The sequence below is a fragment of the Carlito syrichta genome, unplaced genomic scaffold (genome assembly GCF_000164805.1).
Source record: "Carlito syrichta isolate Samal-C Ts95f unplaced genomic scaffold, Tarsius_syrichta-2.0.1 Scaffold314772, whole genome shotgun sequence".
Lineage (NCBI taxonomy): Eukaryota > Metazoa > Chordata > Mammalia > Primates > Tarsiidae > Carlito > Carlito syrichta.
In genome coordinates, this window is record NW_007258868.1 from 216114 (window position 1) to 240918 (window position 24805).

General features: G+C 34.8%; 1 protein-coding gene across 1 annotated transcript in view; it reads left to right on the top strand.

Annotated features, from left to right (window-relative positions):
* Nucleotides 1-24805, top strand: part of ATF7IP (activating transcription factor 7 interacting protein) — a 106043-nt gene that overhangs the window by 21695 nt on the left and 59543 nt on the right. Inside the window, exons 2-4 of the mRNA XM_021719504.1 lie at nt 12985-14729; nt 22742-22825; nt 24287-24432. Of these exons, the coding sequence (XP_021575179.1) occupies nt 12985-14729; nt 22742-22825; nt 24287-24432 (1975 nt within the window). The remainder of the gene's footprint in view (nt 1-12984; nt 14730-22741; nt 22826-24286; nt 24433-24805) is intronic.

The window sequence follows — 24805 nt, forward strand, 5'->3', positions numbered from 1 at the left end:
GTTGAGGCTGCGGTGGCCGGAAGCGGCCACTACACTCCAGTCTGGGCGACAGAGTGAGACTCCAACTCAAAAAAAAAAACAAAAAACTGTTCTGTGTTCCTGTGTTTTAAAGGCATTGTTTCTAAGCTTTAGTCATGGATTATAATAAATTCTTTACATAATATACTTTTTATATTTTGTTTAGACTTTCATAGTGTCAAATATGTAAGCTCATTTTGCATTTTAGATAACAAAGCAAACATTTTAAATGTTTGACCAAAGCAAACATTTAAAAAATAATTTAGCATTTTATCAAAACATACTGATGGAAAGTTTGATGTACGAAATGCATAGAACATGTACTTTAATAAATAACATTTGTTTTAACATGACTTGACTGTTAAACCAGTCTTTCATTTTCAGCTGTAATTTAAATTCTTGAAATTAAAAGATGTAGTTCTGTTTTTTCTTCACCTTGGTTTTTTTTTTGGGGGGGGGGGTTCATTTCTTAGTAATCTGTAATCCTCTTTATAGTTGTTACATTAGACTGCATTTTTTTTTTTTTTTGAGTTGGAATCTCACTCTGTCGCCCAGACTGGAGTGCAGTGGCTGCTCCCGGCCACTGCAGCCTCGACCTGCTGGGCTCTGGTGATCCTTTCACCTCAGCCTTCCAAGTAGCTGGAACTACAGGAGCGTGCTACCACGCCCGGCTAATTTTTTTGATTTATTGTAGAGAGGAAGTCTTGCCAAGTTGCCCAGGCGGGTCTCGAACCTGCGGGCTCAGGCAATCCACTCACCTCAGCTTCCAAAGCACGGGATTACAGGCTGAGCCACCGAGCCCTGCTAGACTGCATATTGTTTGCCATCTTTAGGAATAAAATCTACTCCAGAGTGAATTTGTAATGTGCAAAGAGACATGCATATTTAGCATTATGGTTGGAAAGGTAGAATGTTAAAATACATTGTTATTTGGGTAACAGGATAAGAAATTTCAAGCATTGTCACCTGTAACATTATTCCCCTTTAAGCAAAATTGATAAAAATGTCAGTGTTGTACACATTATTTAACTTTTACTTGACATGAACTTTAGATAATTTGTTTCTTTCACTGCTAGAAGTTATTTTAACTTAACTGAGAAAATAATTATTGGATGCCAAGATGCAGTCGTATGTTGGGAGAAGTTTGTTACAAAATACATGAATAAAGCATATTCCCTATCTTATATAGGGGTCTGCTTTTTATAAATTATTTAACCTTTGTGTTTTTAACACACACTAAACAGTTTTTTTAACCAGTAGATCTGATTGATTTTCAAATAATTTCAGAAAAAAAGTGCTAGAAAAAATGCATTGCTGTTTAGATTTTGAGGTCTTAGAGAGCCTTGAATGTATGAGGACCTGTGATTGAAGTGCCTCATGATTCTCCTGTAAATACAAAAACAGTTAAATGCATAAATGAGTGTACATGCACGCACACACGTACACACGTAAACAAAATATGGACAATGGCATGTTACTTGAAAGTGGCTCCATTATTTAGCTTAACATTCATATTTCTTTAATTGGCACCTGACAAGAAAGGTGTCAAGTTAAAATTTTAGATGATGAAATGCAAGGCACATATTTTTTCCCCAAGAAAACAAAGTGTTTTTGCTGGTAATTTTGCTCTTATAGTCACATCTGTTCTAGGATTCATACTAGCATATTGTTTCTATTTTTAGGCTGTTGCCAGGCAGATTTAAAATTTTTCCTACAGTTGCCCAATTTCTAGCTTCCTCATTGGTACATGACCCTGCTTTCATTAGCCAACCATAGTGACTATGCAAATTGTATTTCAGTTTCTGTTACTGTGAAAGAACTGATAAGATGGCTGCAGGGGGCTCCCTTTGGGGTATGTTTTTTTATTTTAAAGGACGTTTATCACTGTGTAGGAAAAAACAAAGATAGATTTCTTCTTAAGGGGTTTTTTGAAATGGGAAATCAAACTGTGTAAGCAAGTTTTATAAGGCTGAAAAATGCCTCTCGTGTCAGATTTTATTAATTTTAATAGTGCTATGTTTTGTCTTTGTTAGGCTGTGTATAAGTGGGTATATTTTATTACTTTTTATATGTAAGCATGCCAGCATGGTAGTTTATAAGCCTGCTAAAATGTTCCAGAATACTGTCTTTGCTTTCTAAAATAATTTTTTCATTTAGGAATTATTTTAGATATCAGTTATATGTATATAGTGCATCATTCTTTAAGCCAGTACTTAGTGTATCTTGTGTGCCCAACACTATGTAGTTTATTAATATTATACCAGAATGCTTACTTGATTTTTTTTTTTTTTTTGATTTCGTGAAATGACCTCAGAAACACATCATCATGATATCAGCATATTTAAACTATTTTCTGACATCAAAGCTTTGGATACTTAAAATGTATTAATTTTATACTAGATAAATGATGAGACGTGCCAAAGTGTTTCATTAAATAATACATAAATGTAGGTATTAGAGTCCATTTATAATACCTCTAAAGTACTGGCAAATACAGCAATTGGTGGCAAGATGTGTCCTATGAATAAAGACAATATTGATGAAGTTTGACAAAGCCATATGTAACTTTAGAAAGTCTTAAGAAACATACCTCATTATATAAAATTTATCAGCATTAATTACATATAGGGCCTTTTGGTTATAGTATCATTTTATAATAGAAGATAATGTTGCTATTTCACATTTTATTTTTTTAAAATATAGTTAATTGCTTTTGCCATGTGTAGAAGACTATTAGTATTTTTACTTGTGTTCACCAATATCATTCCCAGTACTGCTTTTTTAGTTTGATTTTCTGCTTTTTATCTTATGTGAGTATTCCATGCCCATTATGACAATACTGCAAGATAAGTATACTATAGAGTTATGTCTCATATAGGACAGGGAAAAAAGAACTGAACAGCGGGTACACATGCACATAAAGACGGAAATAACAGATACTGGGTGCTCCAGTAAAAAGAAAAGAGGAGAAGGAGGGAGAGAGACAAGGGTTGAAAAATTATGTATCGTGTACTAGAAGTACTAGAAGTCCAGTCTTCACCAGTATGCGGTATACCTGTGTGATAAGCATGCACAGGTACTCCTGAATCTAAAATAAAGTAAAAAAAGAGAGAGAGAGAAAAGCAATAGGCTTACCCAAGATGAATAGCAAAGCTGGTGTTATTTTATGTATGTTGCCTTCCATCACCAGTATAATTACAGACAGGCTTATTGACCTACAAATGTGAACTTTCTAAAGTATAAACCAATACTCAGTTCTCTTGGCATAGTTGTGTGACCCCCCTGTAAAGGGGGTTTGCTTACAAAGGAATGAAAAACAAAATATACAACTGAAGTCCTGCTATTCTTTGTTTTTCAGTCAGAGTCTTACTTTGCCGGCCAGGCTGGAGGAGTGTAGTCGCACAATCAAGGCTACCTCAGGTCACAGCTACCTCAGCCTCAACCTTCTGGGCTCAGGTGATCTTTCTGCCTCAGCCTTCCAAGTAGCTGGAACTGCCATGCCCAGCTACTTTTTGATGTATTGTAGAGATGAGGTCTTGCCAAGTTGCCCAGGCTGTTCTTGAACTTCTGGGCTCAGGCAGTCCTCTTGCTTCTGTCTCCCAAAGTGCTGGATTACGTGTAGGCCACTGCGCCTGGCTTCTTTTTTTTTTTTTTAATACCCAGTTTATTTAGATACAATTCACTGTTTAAAGTGTACAATTTAGCGGTTTTTAGCTATTTATGTAACTGTCTAACCATCACCACAGTCAATGTTAGAGCATTTTCATTTCTCTAAAAAAATCCTGTACCTTTTAACAGCCAGCCCCAACTTTCTCCTAAACTCTCCAACCTCAAATAATCACTAATTTATTTTGTCTGTATAGATTTACCTATTCTAGGCATTTCATATCTAGTAGTCCCCTTATCTGCAGTTTTAGTTTCTATAGTTTTAGTCACCCATAGTCAATTGTGGGTGTATTAAACGGAAGATTCCAGAAATAGACAATTCATAAGTTTTTAAATTTGGCACCATTCTGAGTAGTGTCGTGAAATCTCGTGCGTCCTGCTCTGTTTCACCCAGGACATGAATTATCCCTTAGTCCAATGTGTCTGGCATATCTACCTTGTAGATGCTGCCTGCCTGTTAGTCACTTAGGAGCCATCTCAGTTATCAGATCTACTGTAGTATCACAGTGCTTGTGTTCAAGTCACCCTTTTCTTAATAACGGCCTCAAAGAGCAACAGTAGTGATGCTGGCCAATTTGGGTAAGCCGAAGAAAAGCTATAAAGTGCTTCCTTTAAGTGAAAATGTGAAAGATCTCGACTTAATGCTGAAAATGCTGAGTCAGTGGTAAAAAGGAGTCTTCTCTCTGTGAAATGATGACCAGTATGTTGTTATAATTGTCCTATTTTATTAATCTCTTTCTGTGCCTAGCTAATAAGTTAAATTTTATCATAGGTATGCATGTGTAGGGAAAAAAGTAGCGTACATAGGATTCTGTACTGTCGGTGGTTTCAGATACCCACTGGGTGTCTTGGACTGTATCCCCTGTGAATAAGGGAGTTGCTACTTAACGGGAATCATTCAGCCTTTCTGCCTAGCTTCTTTCACTCAGCATGTTTTCACGGTTCATTCATGGTGTAGCCTGTTTTAGTGCTTCATTCCTTTTTATGACTGAATGATATTCCATTGTATTGATCTATTCATCAGTTGCTGGATCTTTGGGCTGTTTCCAGTTTGGGTCATTATGAGTAGTGCTTCTATTAAGCATTGGTGTACAAGTTTTCGTGTGAACGTATGTTTTTATTTTTCTTAGGAGTGGAATTACTGGGTTGTGTGGCAACTCTGTGTTTAATATGTTGAGGAACTGTCTGATCATTTTCAAAGCAGCTGTACCATTTTGAATCCCACCAGCATTGTATGTAGTTTCCAATTTCTCGAAATCTTTGTCAACACTCATTATTCTCTTTGAATATAGCTATCCTGGTGTGTGTGTGAAGTGATCTCATTGTGGTTTTTATTTGCATTTCATTAAGACTAATGAAGTTTATTGCTTTTGAACTATTGGCTTTTGGCCCCTTAGTGGAAATGTGTATTCAAGTTCTTTGCCCATTTTTATTTTATTTTATTTTATTTTTTATTTTTATTTTTCATTAATCAGTATTTTTTATTATGGTTTTGTGGGGTACAGTTAAGGGTTAGGTGTACAATGACGTTTCATTCAGGCACCCTTCTTTGCCCATTTTTAAATTGGGTTATCATTTTTAAAATTTTTGAATTGTAAGTTTTTATAAATTCTAAATACAAGTATCTGACTTATCAGATACATGATTTGCAAGTATTTTCTCTCATTATGTGAGTTGTCTTTTCACTTTTTTGATGGTCTCCATTGCAGCACAAAAAGTTTTAATTTTGGTGAGGTCTAGTTAAACTTTTTTTGTTGGTTGCTGTCTTTTGGTCATATCTAAGAAACTATTGCCTTTTTCAAAATTATGAAGACTTAGTCTGTTTTCTTCTAAGATTTTAAAGTTTTAACTCTTAAATTTAGGTCTTTGATTCAGTAGGAGTAAATTTTTTTGTATATGGCAAAATAGAGGGGTCTAACTGTGTTCTTTTGCATTTGGCTATCCAGTTTTTTTCGGGTACTCTGTTGAAAATACTATTCTTTCCTTATTGAATGGCCTTTAACTCGTGTCTAAAACAATGTATCATAACTGAGAGTTCGTTTCTGTTTCATTGATCTGTATGTGCCTCTTGCTGGTAGCACTACGTGGTCTAGGTTACTGTGACTTCCTAATAAGTTTTGAAAATGCAAAGTAGGAGTCCTCCAAGTTTGTTTTTCTTTTTCAGTATTTTCTTTTTGACTGAAAGTCTCACTTTGTCGCCCAGGCTGGAGTGCAGTGACATGATTAAGGCTCACCACAGCCTTGACCTCCTGGGGCTCAGGTAATTGCTCTGCCTCAGAGAATAGGGTTCTAGCCAGTAGCAGAGTTGCATTTCTAAAGAGGTTGGAAATTATCAGCATGAAGTGATTATTTAATATTTAGTTAAGCTATTCAATGAAAACAAATTTGAATAAAAATTATTTTTAGCATCCCTTATTCAGGAAAATGTTATACTAATGTCAGTCTAAAGCATGAATATAATTGGAATGCTGTTGTCAAAGACAGAAGTGTCACATCCACTTAAATGGTTTTGCTTAATGTTTTCAAAGTTTTTGCTTCAGTTTTGTTTTTAAGTATACTTCATCAGGTACTTATCACTTTGAATTAATACAATGTTTGTGTGTGTATGCTTTTTGACCCAACAATCTTGGTACTTAGTTAAGGCTGTTAATAAAAAAGCAGTACAGGCCCTAGTTTTAAAATTTAATAAAAAATCCCTACCATAGACTTGTTTTTCAAACAGAGCATTTGGGATTATATTTCTAATGTTTCATTTTCATTGTCACATCCTTGGGATTTTTGGTAGAGCACTTGCCCTCATCTGCTTCCCTTGTTGCTGGGCGAGGTTTGTGATACTGATATCTGATTGGTTGTAGGCAACTAGGCTTTGAGCCAATCAGACAGTGAATTTCAGCTCTCTCACAGACTGAAGCAGTGAGGCAGCTGTTGATTTATTTTTTCCTGTGGAGAGATTATATAAACTAAGAGCATGGCTGCAGCAAGCTCCCTCTTGGGTATGTTTGAAAATTTACAAGGTTCATCTGTAATGAAGAAGACAAAAATGAGGTGTATTTTTAAGACTTGCTTACTAAGAAAACCTAATAGGTAGTGATTTGAGAGAAAAAAAAATTCTGAGCACAGATTTTCAATTTTTAGTTTTAAACATTGCATTTAAAGAACTATAGAATAATGCAAATATAAGAAAAAAATTTGTCTTCAATTTACATGATTATTTACTTTGTAATCCACACATTGGCTTTACAATAAAGCTTTGAAAGAAGAGCTTATAGAACCTTTTCGTTTGACCTGCTGGGAAAGGCAGTAAAGGATATAGTAATTGTACTTACATCACTTAATATAGGTTGTCAAGAATCAGACATTTGAATTTCATTAGATAAATTAAACTGTCAGTTCAGTGCAGTAGACAGCACAGTTGCCCCTAGTAATCCTTTGGGTCCAGAATACTATTAATTTTTGGAATTGGAAATCTTTAACAATAGTAGTAGGTGAGTATGAAAATACATTTTGTTCGTTATCTAGATTGAAGACTTTGCTGGATATTTAGTTATGTATATTTTATAAAAATAAGGACTATGGTTTTTTTTTCCCCCTTAGAAATTTACACCTGAATTTTGCATTATGCAGGAAGGTATGTTCTTTACGTATTGTCCTTGTCTGACCCATTTTCCAGGTAGAAAATTAATTTATATTTCTGGAAACATTCATGGATATTTGTTAAAGCAAGAGAAATTAACATAACATAAAATATGTAAATGTAACTTATTCATTTATGTGTGTAATATAGTTAATGCACATTATATAAATTTAGGATTTTATGTAAACTGTGTTCTAGATTACTTATTTCAGACAAAGAACCACACTGAAGTATTGCAGATCCAGCTTTTAACTATGTTTCTCTGACCTTATTGTCTGTTTCTTGTTGCTGGGCAGGAATCAGAACACTGGTTGCTGATTGGCTGAGTTTGTGAGCAGCTCTTGAACAGCCACTTAAATTCTTGAGCTTTTTGAGCAGGCAGTTTGTGGGCTAAGACATAACAGCTTCCCTTTGTTGTTTCACTGCTATGATCTCTTTGCTAGAAAGAGGAGTGGAAAGAGTAGGTGGAGGGGGATGAAGCAGAGAAGAAAGTAATGTTTTAATTTAAAGAAGAAGAGGCTCGTTATTGGGCTTTCCTTAAAAATAATTTACCAAAAATTTGAAAAAATTTTCCAAGCCATAGAGACTTATTTGCAGGTAACATACGCTTCTCTGGTTATTTAAATATAAATTCCTGTGGAAAAAGATTTTATTAGTGATAGTATTTTCCCAGAGTTCTTGAATCTGAATATATAGAGTAAGGACTTAGAAACATTATTTTGACTCTTCTTCCTCATGAAAAAAATACTTTCAGAAGAAACTAGTTTATCACGTTTTACAGTTACTTCTGGATATGGCAGACATTTTCTGCTGTAAAATACAAATGCCTTTTTCAGTGAAAATGAATTACACATGTGAAAGCTTCATGGTTCTAGTGTTACCACCTAAAAAAGTAGCATTTTTTAATAGAATAGTTTTATGAATGTCATCTTAATCAGATGACAATATTAAAAGGATCTTTAGAAATGTTTTGTTCTGGTATCACAGCCACGGAAACTTGTTTGCTGGTAACACACCCTTCTCTAATGTGTGTCTTTCTTAAATATGCTTTGCTTATGCAAAATAGATTTCTAAAAGCAGACTGCTGATTGGTTTGTACGGATATGGTTGAACTAGTTGTTCGTGCTACTTCCTTATTGCTTTGTCTGTTTTTCGTTGTACTTAGAACCCATAAAAGATCCGGTAAATGGCTGTAGTGTGCTCCCTTGTGGGTAAGAATGGTAGTTCTTCTGTAATTCTTTTTAGTCTTTTATTATTACTGAATTTAATGGCATGATAAAACTGGCTTGTCTTGGATTGTGTTTACTTTTATTAAATGTTGTTCGGTGGTGGCAATTTAATGTTAAATGTGAGGTATGCATATTGTATTTTCTTATTTCTATATAAAAGAATTTGTCGCAGACTCTTTAGTTAATGCCTAAAAACATTATCCTGAATATATATAGACAATGATAATAACATTTATTGAGTGCTTACTACATTCTAAGTGCTTACTGTATAGAATTTAATTTAATTCAGCAACCTCTGTGGTAGGTACTGATATTATCCTCTCTTTAAGGTACCTGAAACTATGAAATTGAAATGTTGGTAACTTGCCTAGTGTCAGACATTAAGTATGTGGGAGTTTTCGAATTCAAATTCACGAATCTATCTTTAGTCTGCAGAATTCATTTTCTTAGCTGGGTTACTAAAAGTTTTGAAAATGCTTTTTTTTTTAATTAAGGAAATGCTTACTTTTAATGCAACTGGTAGTAAGTGCCTGCTATCCATATATCATCTAAGAACTATGGATATCATGAATTCTAAGTCCAAAAGAATGGCAATTCAATATTTGAAAATATTTAAAGAGTAACCATACTACTTATATTATCAATTTAATTATTTGGTATACTTGGAATCAGCAAGGAAAAGTGACAGCAAAATTTGTGTTACATCTTTTTGCAGAAAATTTGTAGTTAGCATGACTTTGTAATGATGGGGAAGGAAGGACCTTGAAGGTGTACAGTTTTATTCTATAATGAATAATCCTTAAACTAGTATCTGGTACAATTTTACATGAGATTTATGTTTAATTGAACAGTAATCTTTCTAAATAGTTTTATTTAGTTACATAGTTTAAATGAAAAGGTGAGGAAGGCTAAGAAATATGTTTTAAGTAGTTAGCTTCAAATAAGAGAATGAATTCAGAATGAACCCCGGTTTAGAAGTTTTGTGACAAAGTGATAGATTCTCAAGCTGAATTGGCCTCCAGCATATAGGCTAGGCTTATTGCTTTATGCCAGAGATCACCAGGAACACAACTTAAAATTGAGCAAGTTAGGTTTTCTGTTTGTTGCAGGGAAGGAAGAATGTTCACTGTAGGGAAACTGTAAGGCACATCAGTAGGAGGATATTAGAAAAAAAATCTAGTAGATCTGGGTGTAGTATAGTATAGATTGGATTATTTTGGTGAGTTTAAGGAAGTAGATTTTCACTCTGGATTAGTGACGATCAGGAAGAGAGGGCAATTCTGTACTTGAGTATCTCAGTCTTACGTATGTAAGAAGCATATACTATTGCAAGGAGAAAGCTGTAATTGAAGAAGTAGCTGTCACTCATTTAATGAGAAAGGGGGATGTTTGGAATTTTGTCGATTGTACAGTGATCTTGTCTGATTTGAATGCTCTGGGAGGTGGTTTTCTGTCCGACAGAACACCAGGACTTACCTGTAAGCATCAGATTGAATTTTTTAACAACATTGAGCCCTTTTTTCTCTTTCTTTCTCAGACCAAAACAAGCATATCCTATTAGTAATGGTGATAGTGAATATCCAATGTGAAAACAATATTCTTGTATCCTGTACATTTTAGTTCATCTTAGACTTTTGTTTTATTCCATTGTTGACTGGTGGCATTGTCTTTCTCCAGGACCAAATCCTTGTCTATTTTTTGCTTGCCTTTATTTTACTAGCTAGGGTGTTAACATACGAACGGTTAAGAGAACATCCTTGTTTTGGTTCTGATTTTATTTCACCATTAAGTCTGATATCTGTGGTTTTCTCGGTAGATAACCTTTATCAGATATGAATAAGTTTCCTTCTGTTCTTAGTTTTCTGAGAGTTTTAATTATGAGTCAGCATTGAATTTTATCAAATAAGTATTCTGTATTGTTGAGGTAATCTTTTATTTTTCCCACCTGTTCTTGTTTATGTGATGAATTAAATAGTTTGATTTTTTTTCCCTCTTAAGCTGCTGAAATTTGTTGTGTCAAAGTTTTGGAGACTAGAAGTTTGAAATCAAGGTATTGTCAGGGCCATGCTCCTTCTGAAGGTGCTAAGGAACGATGTGTTCCAGGCCCCTCCCCCAGCTTCTGGTAGTTTCTTGGCATGTGGTAGAATCATCACGTGGCATTCTCCCTGTGTGCATGAAAGTGTTCAAATTTTTCCTTTTTTTATAGCTCCTAGACCACCAGGAAGTCTAGTAAATTTTCCCCTTTTTATAAGGATGCCAATCATATGGTACTAGGGCTTATTCTAATAACCTTATTTTAACTTGATTACCTCTGTAAAGGCCCTATCCAAATATTTGGAGGCACTGGAGCTTAGGACTCCATTTCATTTTTGTGGGGGGGGGGGGAAGGAAGGAGCTGCATGATAGTAACACGTGGTACAGATTCATTCAGTTTAGGCAGCATTCATCAACAGGACACCTGGTGGGTATGAATATAAAGCCAAAATGTTCCATGTCTTGCTCATGAACAACATTATTTGATTTTTGGATGTGAAACCTGCCTTGTATTTTTAAAAAGAGCTTTCACTTGGTCATAATGTGTTACCTTTGTAAAGAAACACTCTTCAAGGTAACTCATAGATGAAAGAAGAAATCACACTACAAATTAGAAAATATTTTAACAGAATAATGAAAATTTGACATATTAAAATGTGAGATGCAACTAAAGCAGCTTTTGGAGGGAAATTTATAGCTTTGTATGCATATATTATAAAAAGTGAAAAGATTGAAAAGTAATGATTAAATTTGAACCACAAGGGAAAAGATGGTATATTAAACCCCTTCAAAAAAAAAAGGTAAGCAAAAAGAAATAATATTAGAAAAGGAGAAATCACTGAAACTAGAAAGCAGATGTAAAACTGAAAAATATCAGCTAAAAGTGCATTCTTTAATGAATAAATAGAATTGACAAAATTATAGCAAAACTTACTAAAAAAGAGAACACGTTGCAACATATATGTATTTAACCTTTCTTTTTTCCTTGATACCAGCTTTACTGAGGTATAACACATGTGCAATGCACCCATTTAATGCATACAATTTAGTGATTTTTTAAAAAAGCATATTCACAGAGTTGCATAATCATCACCACAATCAATGTTGGAACATTTTCATTACCCCATAAAGAAATCCTGTGCCACTTAGTAGCCAGACATAATTTCCTCCCAAACCTTCTGTGTCTAGATTTACCTATTTTGGACATTTCATATAAATGGAATAATTCAGTATGTGACCTTTGTGACCAGCTTCTTTCGCTCAGCATGTTTTCAAGGTTCATTCATGTTATAGGCTGTATCAGTACTTCATTCCTTTTTATAACTGAATAATGTTTCATTGTATGGGTATACATTTTATCAATTCATTCATCAGTTGCTGGACAGTTGGATTGTTTCCATTTTTGGTGACTATGAGCAGAGTTTCCATGAGCATATGTGTATAGGTTTTTGTGTAGACATGTTATTTTTCTTGAGTATATACTTAGGAGTAGAATTGCTGGGTTGTGTGGCAACTCTGTGTTTAACATGTTGAGGAACTAACTGCCTGATCATTTTCAAAAGCAACCGTACCATTTTACAATCCCACCAGCATTGTATGAAGGTTCCAGTTTCTCAATTTTTCTCAACACTCGTTATTCTCTCTGAGTATAGCTCTTCTGGTATGTGTAAAGTATTATCGTGGTTTTGATTTGCATTTCCACATTGCCTAATGATGTTTATTGCTTATAAACTATTGGTTTATTGGCCTATTTGTAGAAATGTCTATTCAAGTCCTTTGCCCATTTTAGAATTGGGTTCATTTTTAAATTATTGTAGCAGTTTTTACATATTCTAGATACAATTCTCCTATCAGATATATGATTTGCGAATATTTTCTCCCATTGTGTGAGTTGTCTTCACTTTCTTGATGGTAATATTTTGTTAATATTTTTACAGTTCTTCCAATCTAGATATGCCTGATTGCAAATGCAATTTTTCCTTCTGTGTTCCTTAGTTGTCTTTTTTTTCCTTATCTGTATCCCTGTTTCTTATCCCCCACTACTTTTATTCTTGCGTTTTTATTTTTCTTTCTCTACTTTACTTCATCTACTTTTGTAATTCTTATACACCTACTTCATATTCTGCGAATTCCATATTGAGATTAAAAACTAGTTCTTTTTTTCCTAATGCGTCCTAGTAATTGATCTTTTAGTATAGACTATAGCCATTATCAATTTTGTATTATATAAAATCTATTACATCTGAAAATTAATACACAATTAGTATACTTTCTGAATGTATTTGAGAGTTACTTGAAGTGTGCTGCTTGCTTCTCTTATAAGATCAATTTTCAGTATGTCTATAATTAAAAGCGACTTCTATTTCAGTTATTAAACTCTCTCTCTCTTTTCTTTTTTTTAAGATTAAAAATGGATAGTATAGAGGAACCTCAGAAAAAAGTCTTTAAGGCTCGAAAAACAATGAGAGTGAGTGATCGTCAACAACTTGAAGCAGTGTACAAGGTCAAAGAAGAACTGTTGAAAACTGATGTCAAGCTGTTAAATGGCAATCATGAAAATGGAGATTTGGATCCAACCTCACCTTTGGAAAATATACATTACATTAAAGACAAGGAAGAGGTGAATGGCATTGAAGAGACTTGTTTTGACACTGAAGAAAGTAAAACAGAATGGAAAGAAATACCTTTTATTTTAAATGTTGATGTAAAAAACAAGCAGGATGAAGATTTAAATTGTGAACCTTTGGTTCCTAATAATATAATGCTTGAACCAGCCTCTAAACTGACTGATGACCCAGTTTCTGTTGATCTAGCCCCTGCTGATCTTGACGCTGGAGAGCCAGCCTCCAAAGTACCAGCCTCTGGTGATCCATCCTCTGGTGATCCCTCCTCTAGTGATCCTTCCTCTAGTGATCTCACCTCTGGTGATCTCACTTCTGGTGATCCCTCCTCTGGAGATAATGTCTGTGGTGATGCTGCCTCTGGTGATCTCTCTACTGGTGATCCCTCTGCTGGTGATCTCTCTGCTGGTGATTCCTCTTCTGGTGATGCTGCCTCTGGTGATGTTGCCTCTGGTGATGCTGCCTCTGGTGATGCTGCCTCTGGTGATGTCGCCTCTGGTGATGCCATTTCTGGTGATCCCACCTCTGATGATCCCACCTGTGGTGAAGTAGTCTCTGGTGAACCAGTCTCTGGTGATTTTGCCTCTGATGATCCAGTCTCTGGTGATCTTACCTCTGGTGATCTGGCTTCTGTAGCACCAGCCTCTGTTGGTTCAGACTCTGGTGATCTGGCCTCTGGTGATCTGGTCTCTGGTGATCTGGCATCTAGTGATCTAGCCTCTGATGATCCAGCCTCTGGTGATCCAGCCTCTGATGACCTGGCCTCTGGTGAACTGGCTTCTGATGAACTGGCCTCTGGTGAACTGACTTCTGAATCAACCTTTGATCCCACCTTTGAACCAAGTTCTATGCCAGTTGGTGAGCCAGTTTCCGAAGCTCACAGTATGGCGCCAAGTAGCAATAAAGATGACAATTTTCTTGAAAAAAATGAGGATGATGAAAAATCAGAGAAAATTCAGAGTAAGGACTCATTTGATGAGAAAAATCAAGCTGATAGTAATTTTGATACTAATGAAGAAACTCTAGAGACAGATGATACAATTATTTGTCCAGATCTACCTCCTGAAAATGAAAAGAAGGTGGAAGAAGATACTATCACAGAACTTGCTCTTGAAGAAGAAGCTATATCTAGCAGCATGGAACTTGACCAAAGTGAAAAGAATGAAGATGAAAGTGCAGCAGATCTTGTAGAAACCATTAGTGAAAATGTTAAAAAAGATGATAAAAGTGAGAATATCTTAGAAAATACAGATTCTATGGAGACAGATGAAATCATTCCTATTTTGGAAAAGCTTGCACCTGCTGAGGATGAACTTACTTGCTTTTCTAAAACTTCTCTCCTTCCAATTGATGAGGCAAATCCAGATTTAGAAGAGAAAATGGAAAGTTCTTTCGGTTCACCATCTAAACAAGAAAGTAGTGAGAGTTTGCCAAAAGAAGCCTTTTTGGTTCTCTCTGATGAAGAGGATATTTCAGGTGAAAAAGACGAGTCTGAAGTTGTATCGCAAAATGAAGCATGCTCTCCAGGTTAGCAGATTTTTTAAATTTTAAAGATTTTTTATTGGCTATAATGAACTGTTTAATAAAACATTGTCATAAAGTTTTAAATTTATGTTACCTGTAGAAAGTTGGCAGTGCTGCAGAAAGATCTCTTCTTACATTCTTAACTTCATAGAATTCAGAATTACTAAGTACCCACTCTGTGAATAGCATTTTGCTAAGTGCTAAGAAGGGTATAAAATAAGTAGAAAATATGTCCATTATAGGCCGGAAATAGAGATGAAGTGAACCAACATAAACATTGAGATAGCAATTTAAGTCGGTACATAATTGATCAGAGTCCTAGCAATTCTTTCTTGCTGTCATTTAGTAACCAGATAACTTGGAATCTAAAAGCTTAATAGCATAATTTATTTGCGTCATGTAACAAACTAAATGTTAGTTTTCCAGAGAAATCTTATTCTTTAATATTCATTGTCTAGAAAATGATATCGCCATTCTTGTAAACCAGAAACCTTAAAGCTTGATGATCCGTTAGATAAATACTTTGCTCATTTGCCTCCTCAGCCCTCTTGATTCTACCTAACCTACTCCCTTCCCCCTCATCTTCTGAGTGATGTCCCTATAACCCAATTATTTTATTTAATATTGTTTCTTTGTCTTATTAGGTTCTTGTTGCTTGTAGGTTAATTCCAAATTCCTTATGTAAGAGGTTTATAAACTATAATTTCTTCAATACCTGTCTCTTATCTCTTATTATTTCTAGAGTAAAAGAGAATGAGAAAAATTCTACTTTCTTTAATGGTCAAACTAAAAAACATTATTCTTGTATGAAACATTCTCAGTCTTTTTTCTCAGACTGACATGTGTCACATTCTCTTAGATTTAGACATCTGTGAGAGTAGTGACCTTGCTAGCAGGAAGCACAACATGTGTTAACTAGTTTGTTCAAAGAAGGAGACAAAAAAAACAACAAAGGCAGGCTCAGGAGACTCAGAGAAACTTTTTCTCCCCATATATTGAACAAGTTTTTGGAGGTAGAGATTTTTTTCTTATTAAAAGATGACTTTTAACTTTCATAAAACATTTAAATAAGCCTATATAGGAAGGCCAGGTCCTTCTTAGTTCCAGAGAGTTGAGTATAAAATTTAGTACTTGCCTTCAGGATGCACACAAGAATTAATCACAGACCATTAACCCAAGGCTGTGAGTTCTATGATACAATTAAATTGGTATGCTGGGAATGTGGAGGAGGGTAACTTTATTAGAGAACAAGATGTATTCAGGGAGGCCTTAACACTTTGATATCTATATAACATAGGGTTTTAATGAGTCTAATTCCTCGTAATGGTAGTTCCATCCTATTTGAATAGGCCAGAAACCTTGGAACCATTCTTATTTTTTTCTTTCATACCTATATTCAATCCATTAGGAAATTCTATTGTCACTACCTTCAGAATAGATCTAGAATACAGTTCACAACTGTTGTCACCCCTGCTCTGAGCCACCATCATCAGGCCAAAACGGTGCCTGGCACACAGTAAATGCCCAGTAAATATTTGTAGAGTGAATGAATAATTAATTGATAAATGTTAGAGAAGAATATATCGCGGAAGACCTTGGTTACAATGCTAATGCATTGTGATGGCACTGGGGAGCCGTTGAAGGATTTCAATCAGTGTAGAATGATAATGATGAGATTTACATTTTGGTGAGATAACAGGTAACAGTGTTTAGGGTGAACTTCACTCATCTATTCAGTAAGTATTTATATGAGAGTGTGGCACTAGGGCAAGTCCTTAAGAAAACCTTATGGTAGTCTGTATAAGAAAGTCACAGGAAAGTATGTCAGAGTTTAATGTAAAGTTGGTTTGCTTTAAAACTTTTTTTTTTCAGACATCCTAATAAGAAATAGTAATGTTGTGGCAAAAAAAAAGCAAGGGGAGGAGAGCTACCCCTGTTTCTCCGTAAGAAATAGAATGAGAAGGATTAAAAAGGAGGGGAAAATGGAGAATATAATAGTTCAAAAGCTAAGGAGAGTTTCCAATGGTAGGGGCCGTTATTAAGAGGCCATTCAGGCCGGATTCGGTGGCTCAGCCTCTAATCCAAGTGTTTTGGAAGGCCGAAGTGAATGGATTGCCTGAACCTGTGGGTTTGAGACCCGCCTGGACAACTTGGCGAGACCTCACCTCTACAATAAATCAAAATTAGCCGGGTGTGGTAGCGTGCGCCTGTAGTTCCAGCTACTTGGAAGACCGAAGCAGAAGGATCGCCAAGGCCCAGCAGGTCGAGTCTGCCGTGGCCAGGAGTGGCCATTGCACTCCAGTTTGGGTGACAGAGTGAGACTCCAGTTGAAAAATAAATAAATAAATAAATAAATAAAGAGGCCATTCAAATATGAGAGAATAGGTAAGACAAAAGATGTCCCTGAATTTAACAACATGATCACAAATGTTACTTCACTAAGAACAATTAATAGTGGGGTTGGCAAGGCAGAAGTCAAAATCTAGTTCAGTGGTTAATGAAGGGGGAAATGGTGCTAGCTTTGTTATTATAAGTTGAAGAATAGCTCTGAAGGAGAGAAATATGGAATAGTAGCTAGAGGGTAATATATGGCAACTGCGTGGAAGATTTTACTAATAGATGTGCCTCCTCTGGTGTCATTTGAACTTTCCCAGAGAGAGAAATCTTTATTTTGCTATGTTATGATTTTCAACCATTTAGTGAATCTCAATTATAGTAATATGCCACAATTTGATATTGTCTCTAGGCCTATGAAGCTCTTATCTACAATTTTTTTAGTTCTACTTTTTAAAAATTAAAATAGATTTTTTGTCTTCAGGTAACTTGTTATTTTTTGGTTTTGTTCATACACATCATAACTACTACATTTAAAACAAATTTACTAGATAAGTACCTGAAATGACAGAAGGTTTATGATTTAAAAAAAAAAAAAATACCACAGATATTAGTAGCTAGAAAGAAGAACCAGTGCTGAAGTCACACTTCAGTGCTTCAGCTAATAAATCTGTGTTCTGGTGACATCAAAAATTAGTCAATAAATAAATTTGTGAAAGTAGCATCTCAATAGATATCCAGCAACACAAATAACATGAACAGATTCTGCTGCATATAAAGAGAACAATGTACTGTTGAAGAAAGAGAACAATGTACTGTTGAAGAACAAATGAAGAAACCATTTTTAAACTCACAGTACACAAAATTAACTTCATAGGAAGGGAAATAGACACAAAATAAAGTTTAGTACTGGCTATAAAGTAAATCTATCACTAAACTTACCCTGGTACTGGTGCCTTCCGATTAATGTCTAAAGACAAGTAACAGAAAATAAACCCAAGTTTGAATTTGCAAAGTATGCATCATGGTTGGCTTGATATTCATCTCCTTTGCACTTAATAGCGTTGTGCGGGATGGTCTGCAATATCAAGATTCTTACATAAAGGTAAATGTGTAACTCATTAAATCATAATCTGCAATTTGCAGATTTTATTTGATTTTTAAAAATCTGTGCTTGATTCACCCCCTCCCCCACATCACTGGATGTTTAAGATAAATAAGATGAACATAAAATGATGCTAATGAGGATAACTGCATAAAATTGGGAATTTCCTTCTATTTTTGCTTAGGTTAGTAGTGATAGAGTTGGCACAATTGTAATTTACTGATAACTTGTTGTCACTGTTTATTGTGTTTAGCTAAAATTCTTAATCATCTCAACCCATTCATATGAAGCTGTTACATATATATTTGGCTTCTTTTTGTGGAGCTTCTTAGTCCTATAAATTGGTATGCAAGTTGTAGATTTTTCTTTTGAGAGTTGAAGACCAAAGATGAAGCAGGGTTTGGAAGGAATAATGTAGTAGGAAGATCAGTTTCAGATGACTATTGTTGCCCAAGTTAGATATGTAAGTCTGAATTTCAGAGCAGAGACTTGAATTGTATTAGAAAAATTTAGGAGTAGATAATGGAGACATTAGTTGAAGTTGAGTGACAAGATAAAATCACCTTAGAGTAAAGAAAAAATGGAGAGCAGAAAAGATCCAAGAACAAAGCTTTTGGCATTCCAGTGTTCAGCAATTGGGGAGGTGAGGAAGAACCAACAAAGCAGATGAGAAAGAACAGCTGTTAAGGTAGGGAGAAAAGCAAGAGATTTTGATTTTCAGAAACCAAGGTGAAAAGACTGTTTTGAGGAGGGAGAAATGTAACTGTTTACTGTATAAAATGCTGCTGTGTGCAAATAAGATGGAAGATAAATATTTAGCAACCTGGATATCACTGGTGACTTTGACAAGGGTAAATGGTGAGATGGAAAGTTTGATTTGGGTTTCAGAGAATGGGAGAGGAAGAATTTGAGGTAATAAAATGTAACTTTCTCCCCTGAGTTTTGCTTAATAAAGGGAGCACAAACATTCATATAGAAGGTATTATATGTGACTGGGTATGGTGACTCACGTCTGTAATCCCAGTACTTTGGGAGGCTGAAGCAGGAGGATTGCTTGAGCCCTGGAGTTCAAGACCAGACTGGGCAACACAGTGAGACCTTGTCTCTACAAAAAAATTAAAAAACATTAGCCCGGTGTCATGGCGTGTGCCTCAAAGGATCGCCTGAGCCCAGAAAGTGGAAGTTGCATGATAGTGCCACTAAATCCTGACTCAGATAGATAGATAGATAGATAGATAGATAGATAGATAGATAGATAGATAGATAGAGCATCAGATAGATAGATAGATAGATAGATAGATAGATAGATAGATAGATAGATAGATAGATAAAGCATCAGAGTGAGATCCTGACTCAGATAGATAGATAGTTAATAGAGAGATAGATAGCAACTTTATATTGGCTAAGTAAAACTTTATGAAATTTCTGGAGAAGTCACTTTACTATCCATCCCACATTTTTGATATGTCTTGTGAGGCTGAAAATGTTTATGTTTATTGGCATTTTGTAGTTCCCCATCTATTATTACTTGTTCATCTCCTTTGCCCAATTTTCTAACGGGTATATTGTTTTCAGTTATTCTATAGGAATTTCTTAATTTGTTTTAAATATTGTCATGGAACCGTGATCTGGAGGCAAGGAATTGATTGACTGTGGCCCATTGGCCCCACCTGTTTTTGCTAATAAAGTTTTATTGCAACATAGCCACAGTCATTTGTTTACGTATTGTTTATTGCTGATTCCTGCCAATAAGACAGAATGAAGTAGTTGCATCTGAGACCATATGGCCCACAAGATTGAGAATATTTTTTGGCCAAATACAAACAAAATTTACAAACCCCTGATCTAAGGCAGTAGTTTTTGTTCATATTCTCTTAGAATAAAGTTCTATAAAGTATATAGAAACTAAGTCTTCTGAAATGGGAAACTAAGTCTTCTAATGTAAATTTTGTAATCTTTTACACACATACTTTTCTACCTTTACTTAATGGAACCTTTAATGAAAGATAACAGTCATCAGATAGGTATTGAACATTGAATTTGCCTCAACTCTTTCTCAACGTTGTTAGTGTTACCAAAATTATAAGATCTGATACCTGCCCTTAGTGAGTTTATTGTCTAATCTGGTTGGTTGAAAGGAAAGAATAACACACATAGAAATAACTACGAACATTTGCCAACTTGTGATGACACTATACTTAAGAAGACCAGAGGAATTATGACAGAAACTTATCTGTGAGTACAGATGGATTCTAAAAACGACATTTTTAACCAGGGTATTCTGATGAATTTCAGGGGTCCCAGGAAATACCTGAAATTATGTCTAAAGTTGTCTGTGTACAAAGGGCCTTTGATTATTATTCTGGATTGAAAGAGGCCCACTCTTAGATTTTCTAGAGACTTTGTGGACCGCCCCCCCAAAAAAATTAAATACAGGATCTTATCCCTCTTTGTAGAATTTGTTAATACCATTTTTGAAATCCCAAGTTCTTTCTATTATATAAAACTTCGGCATAAATTTTAATTCTGTGAATCTATTCTAAAATCCCAGTGAGTATTTTGATTTAGTGTTGGGAATCCAGTAATACCTTCTAGGCATATGGGAATTGGGTGATAGGAGGAGGTTTTTGAGTAAAGTGAAGGAATCTCAAGCTAAGCTTGACATATGGAGAGAGAATTAACATATGCATGAAAGAGGCAGACTGAACCAGGCCAGTTTACTCTGCTGTGTTCTGGATGCTCTGGCTTGTAGTTATCCTAATTGGAGTCCTGGCTAATTTTGCGTTGTGTCTTATGTTAGGATCTGCTAAATAAAGACTATGTAAACCTTTTATTTCAAGCTACCCAATCACTCTATCTGTCTGGAAACTCTGGGGACTAGGAAGCTCAGGAGCTACCAATCCTCAGTATTAAAATCAGGAAGATATGGAAAAGTATATATAGAAAAAAATCTTTGGTAATGAGTTTGTGATCTATCTATAAGAAAACACACAAATTTTTATTTCATTGAAACTGGGATTGAAGATGAGATCTTAAGACATTTATAATGAGCAAATGGTAGTAATACATGGGAAGTTAATTTTCTAATGCTCATTTAAAGTTCAAAAATAATTTTAGTAATCCTTACGTACTTTGTTAGCATTATTGTGAAAACAATTTTGTAGCGCTTTAATAGGTTCATCAATGATCCTAGTCTTTGCTTATTTTAACCTAAAGAGTCTTTTAGATTTTTTTTTACCTTGAATTTTGCCATCAGGACTGTTGTGATTAAAACTTTGATGTTGGAGAAGAAATGCCATATCAAACTCTTTATGTAGTGTAATATACTTTATGATTGTTTATTTAGTATTAATTGCAGAATATGATAAAGCATAGTATGCTTTATTGAAGCCACTGAGAAGCCAGTTGCAGTGATATATAAAAATAGAAGTCAGACATTTTAATGATTTATTGTAGCCCTGTTATCCTCCATTTAATGATTAAATTAGTTGAGAATACATATATTAATTGACCACAGGCCGTTTCTGGTACCTCTGGGATTTTATAACATATTTGTGTAGACATTTTTAGCAATAACTTGGTAGCACTCTTTGTTATATTTGATATGCCTGTTGTGAAAGTTACTTAACCTTTGTGAATGTTATTTTCCTCATCTTAAAAGATACTATTTACAGCCTACGATTATATTGTGGCTGTGAAGTAATAATATGTCAAGCACCTAGTTCAGTTGTTGGCACTGATATTAAAGTCAGCATTATTTTTAAGTAAAGTTTTTATTATATTTAGGATCACTTTTCTATTTCTTTATGAACTATCTGTTTCATAACTATTATAATAACTTAATAATTGATTAAGCCTGTGTGGTCAAGATATTTCAAATTTGCCAGTAGTTTGGAATTTTTAAATAATTGTCGCAGTCACTATTTTAGTTTTAATAAAGGAATGTGAAAAACCTAAATGCTCTACAATAGTTGTTTTCATATTTTATTAATCTTATTGATGACAGATTATTAAGAGTCTTTAGATTTTTGTTTGTTTGTTTGTTTTTGAGTTGGAGTCTCACTCTGTTGCCCAGGTTGGAGTGTAGTAGCACACTCAACAGCCACCCCAGCATCAACCTGCTGGGCCTCTGCGATCCTTCCACTTCAGTCTTCCAGGTAGCTGGAACTATAGGCACGTGCTACCACGCCCAACTAATTGTTGATTTATTGTAGAGAGAAGGTCTCGCCAAGTTACCCGGGCTGGTCTCGAACCCTTGAACTCAGGCAGTCCACTCGCCTCGGCCTCCCAAAGTGCTGGGATTACAGGCTGAGCCACTAACCCCAGCCTGTTTTAAAATCTATGCAATTAATTTCTTTTTCCGTGTTGAGTTCCGAATTGCAGAACAGTCGAATGTGAACTTGGTCATTCATTTCTACCAGTTCCTATTTCATTTCCCCCCCCAAATTTACATTTTGGGATTCTAACTTTATAAAGGATTAGTTTGGTAACTGGATAGTGACCAAAAATGTATGATAATGAGCTGTTAGGAACTCCAGTGGAATTAAGATTTCTTTTTCTGTGTTTATTACAACAGAAGTAGAAAGTAATGAAAAGGACAGCAAACCTGAGGAAGAAGAGCACGTAATACATGAAGAAGATGAAAGGCCTTCTGAGAAAAGTATGTATGTACAAACAAACTTGAACTGGTTTGAGAAATAACAATTCATTGTTTCTTATTTAAGCTCATGAAATGTCCTTTTCTGCCCATAAAGTGATTGTAAAACTTTGCAATTTAATTAAGTCACAATTATATCATTTTGTTGATGGCTAACTCAAGGATTTCTGCAAACGTTATTTCATATACCTCAATATTTTATTGCACTGATTTGTATTTTTCATTGTTCCTCAAGAAAGATTTAGCTTAAGATTATACTAAGGTACTGAGTGTCTTGAAAGAAATTGTTTTAGACTTATGTTTAGAGACTGAGACCATAAGAATTTTCTGTGGGCTAACGTAATGAAAGGATTTGTTTCAGGCTGCTTGAGGTTCTTTAACTTCATGAGAAGGGAGTATGATGAACTGAGTGTCCTTGGGTTTATAGAAAGATCTTTGAACTAGCAGTCAGGAAATCTGTGTCCTGTAACTCTCCCTGCCGTGCTGTTCTCCATGCATGACCATGGATAAGTTAAAATTGTAAGAAAAATTGTTGACTGGGTTAAAAAGTAGGAACATAGATACAGAAGTAGAGTGAGATGGAGAGGGATAGTTATGGTCACATAAGAACATTTGTCTTTAGAAAGTGTGGAGTCTTTAGTGTTTTAATGTTTTTTAGACATTGGAAAAAAAAACCAGATAAAATTTGTTTATGAGCTCATAAATATTTGCAGTGTTTGAAATATAAAATTTTTAAGTGACAGTCTTTGAATGTATATTCCTTACCAAATGTACCTTTATCATGATGTTAATTTTATTATTTTTATATATTTGAAATTCCTTAGGCTATGTAAAAGAATATCAGTTATGATGCTATTTTCCTAAGGCTGATGAGTAAGAATTTTTCCTATATTTACCAAGGAGGAAGAGTTCAATAATTAAAGCTGTGCACAGTTAGAAATCTGTGACATGAGAATGAATACTATGCTTTATTGGAGGGTTCACATGCAGTATGGCATTGAGCTAAGGAATACTTGGAAGGCTGAGGCAGAAGGATCTCCTGAGCTCAGCATGTTGAGGCTGTGGTGACCGTGAGCGTGCAGCTGTACTCCAGCCTGGGTACAGAGTGAGATTCTGATTTTAAAAAAAAAAAAAGTTAAAGGGAATGAATAGGAGATGATTTCTTTTACCTTTTGCATGCTGCAGTTCACCATCTTAATATTAAGATTCCAAAGAAATAACGTTCCAATGTCACAGTGTACATTGTTTAACTATTAGGGGGTTCTTCTTTAGCATATTGAAAATCATTTAAGTTTGAAGCTAAAATCCATATACTTACTTTTCTGATCTCAAAAACAATTCACAAAATAATTGGTTCAGAATACTATTATGACAGAAACAATATTTTGCTGAGGATGAATAATAGGCATTAAGGTCAGTAATAGAAACATCTGTGTAATCAGTGTTGTTTTTTTTTATTCTTAGATGAATTTTCCAGAAGAAAACGTTCTAAATCAGAGGACATGGACAATGTGCAGTCTAAACGTCGTCGATATATGGAAGAAGAATATGAGGCAGAATTTCAAGTAAAGATTACAGCCAAAGGAGACATTAATCAGAAGCTTCAAAAGGTATTGAATAGATAATAGTTGAAAACTATACTGAATATATAACAATGCTGTCTTCTTCTTTTTTTTTTTAACTGAATTTTCTTGGTTTTTGACCGTATTCTATATTTTATTGACATGTCCAGTTTATCGTAGAAAGATCTGAGAACTTGAAGAAAGTAGTTGAGCTTAAAGTCAATTACTATCCTTGATAATTTAATTTTAAAATTCCTTCTGATTGCTTTTTGGCTACATAATTGATTTGTTAGGGATGGTACCGATTATCAGAATGGAAGGGAGATATAACTTTTTTCTTTATTTGCTTTGGTAACAAAACTGAATATCATTTTTCATCTTTTTTTTCCCCATATTGAACTTTATCTTTTCATGAAAGGAA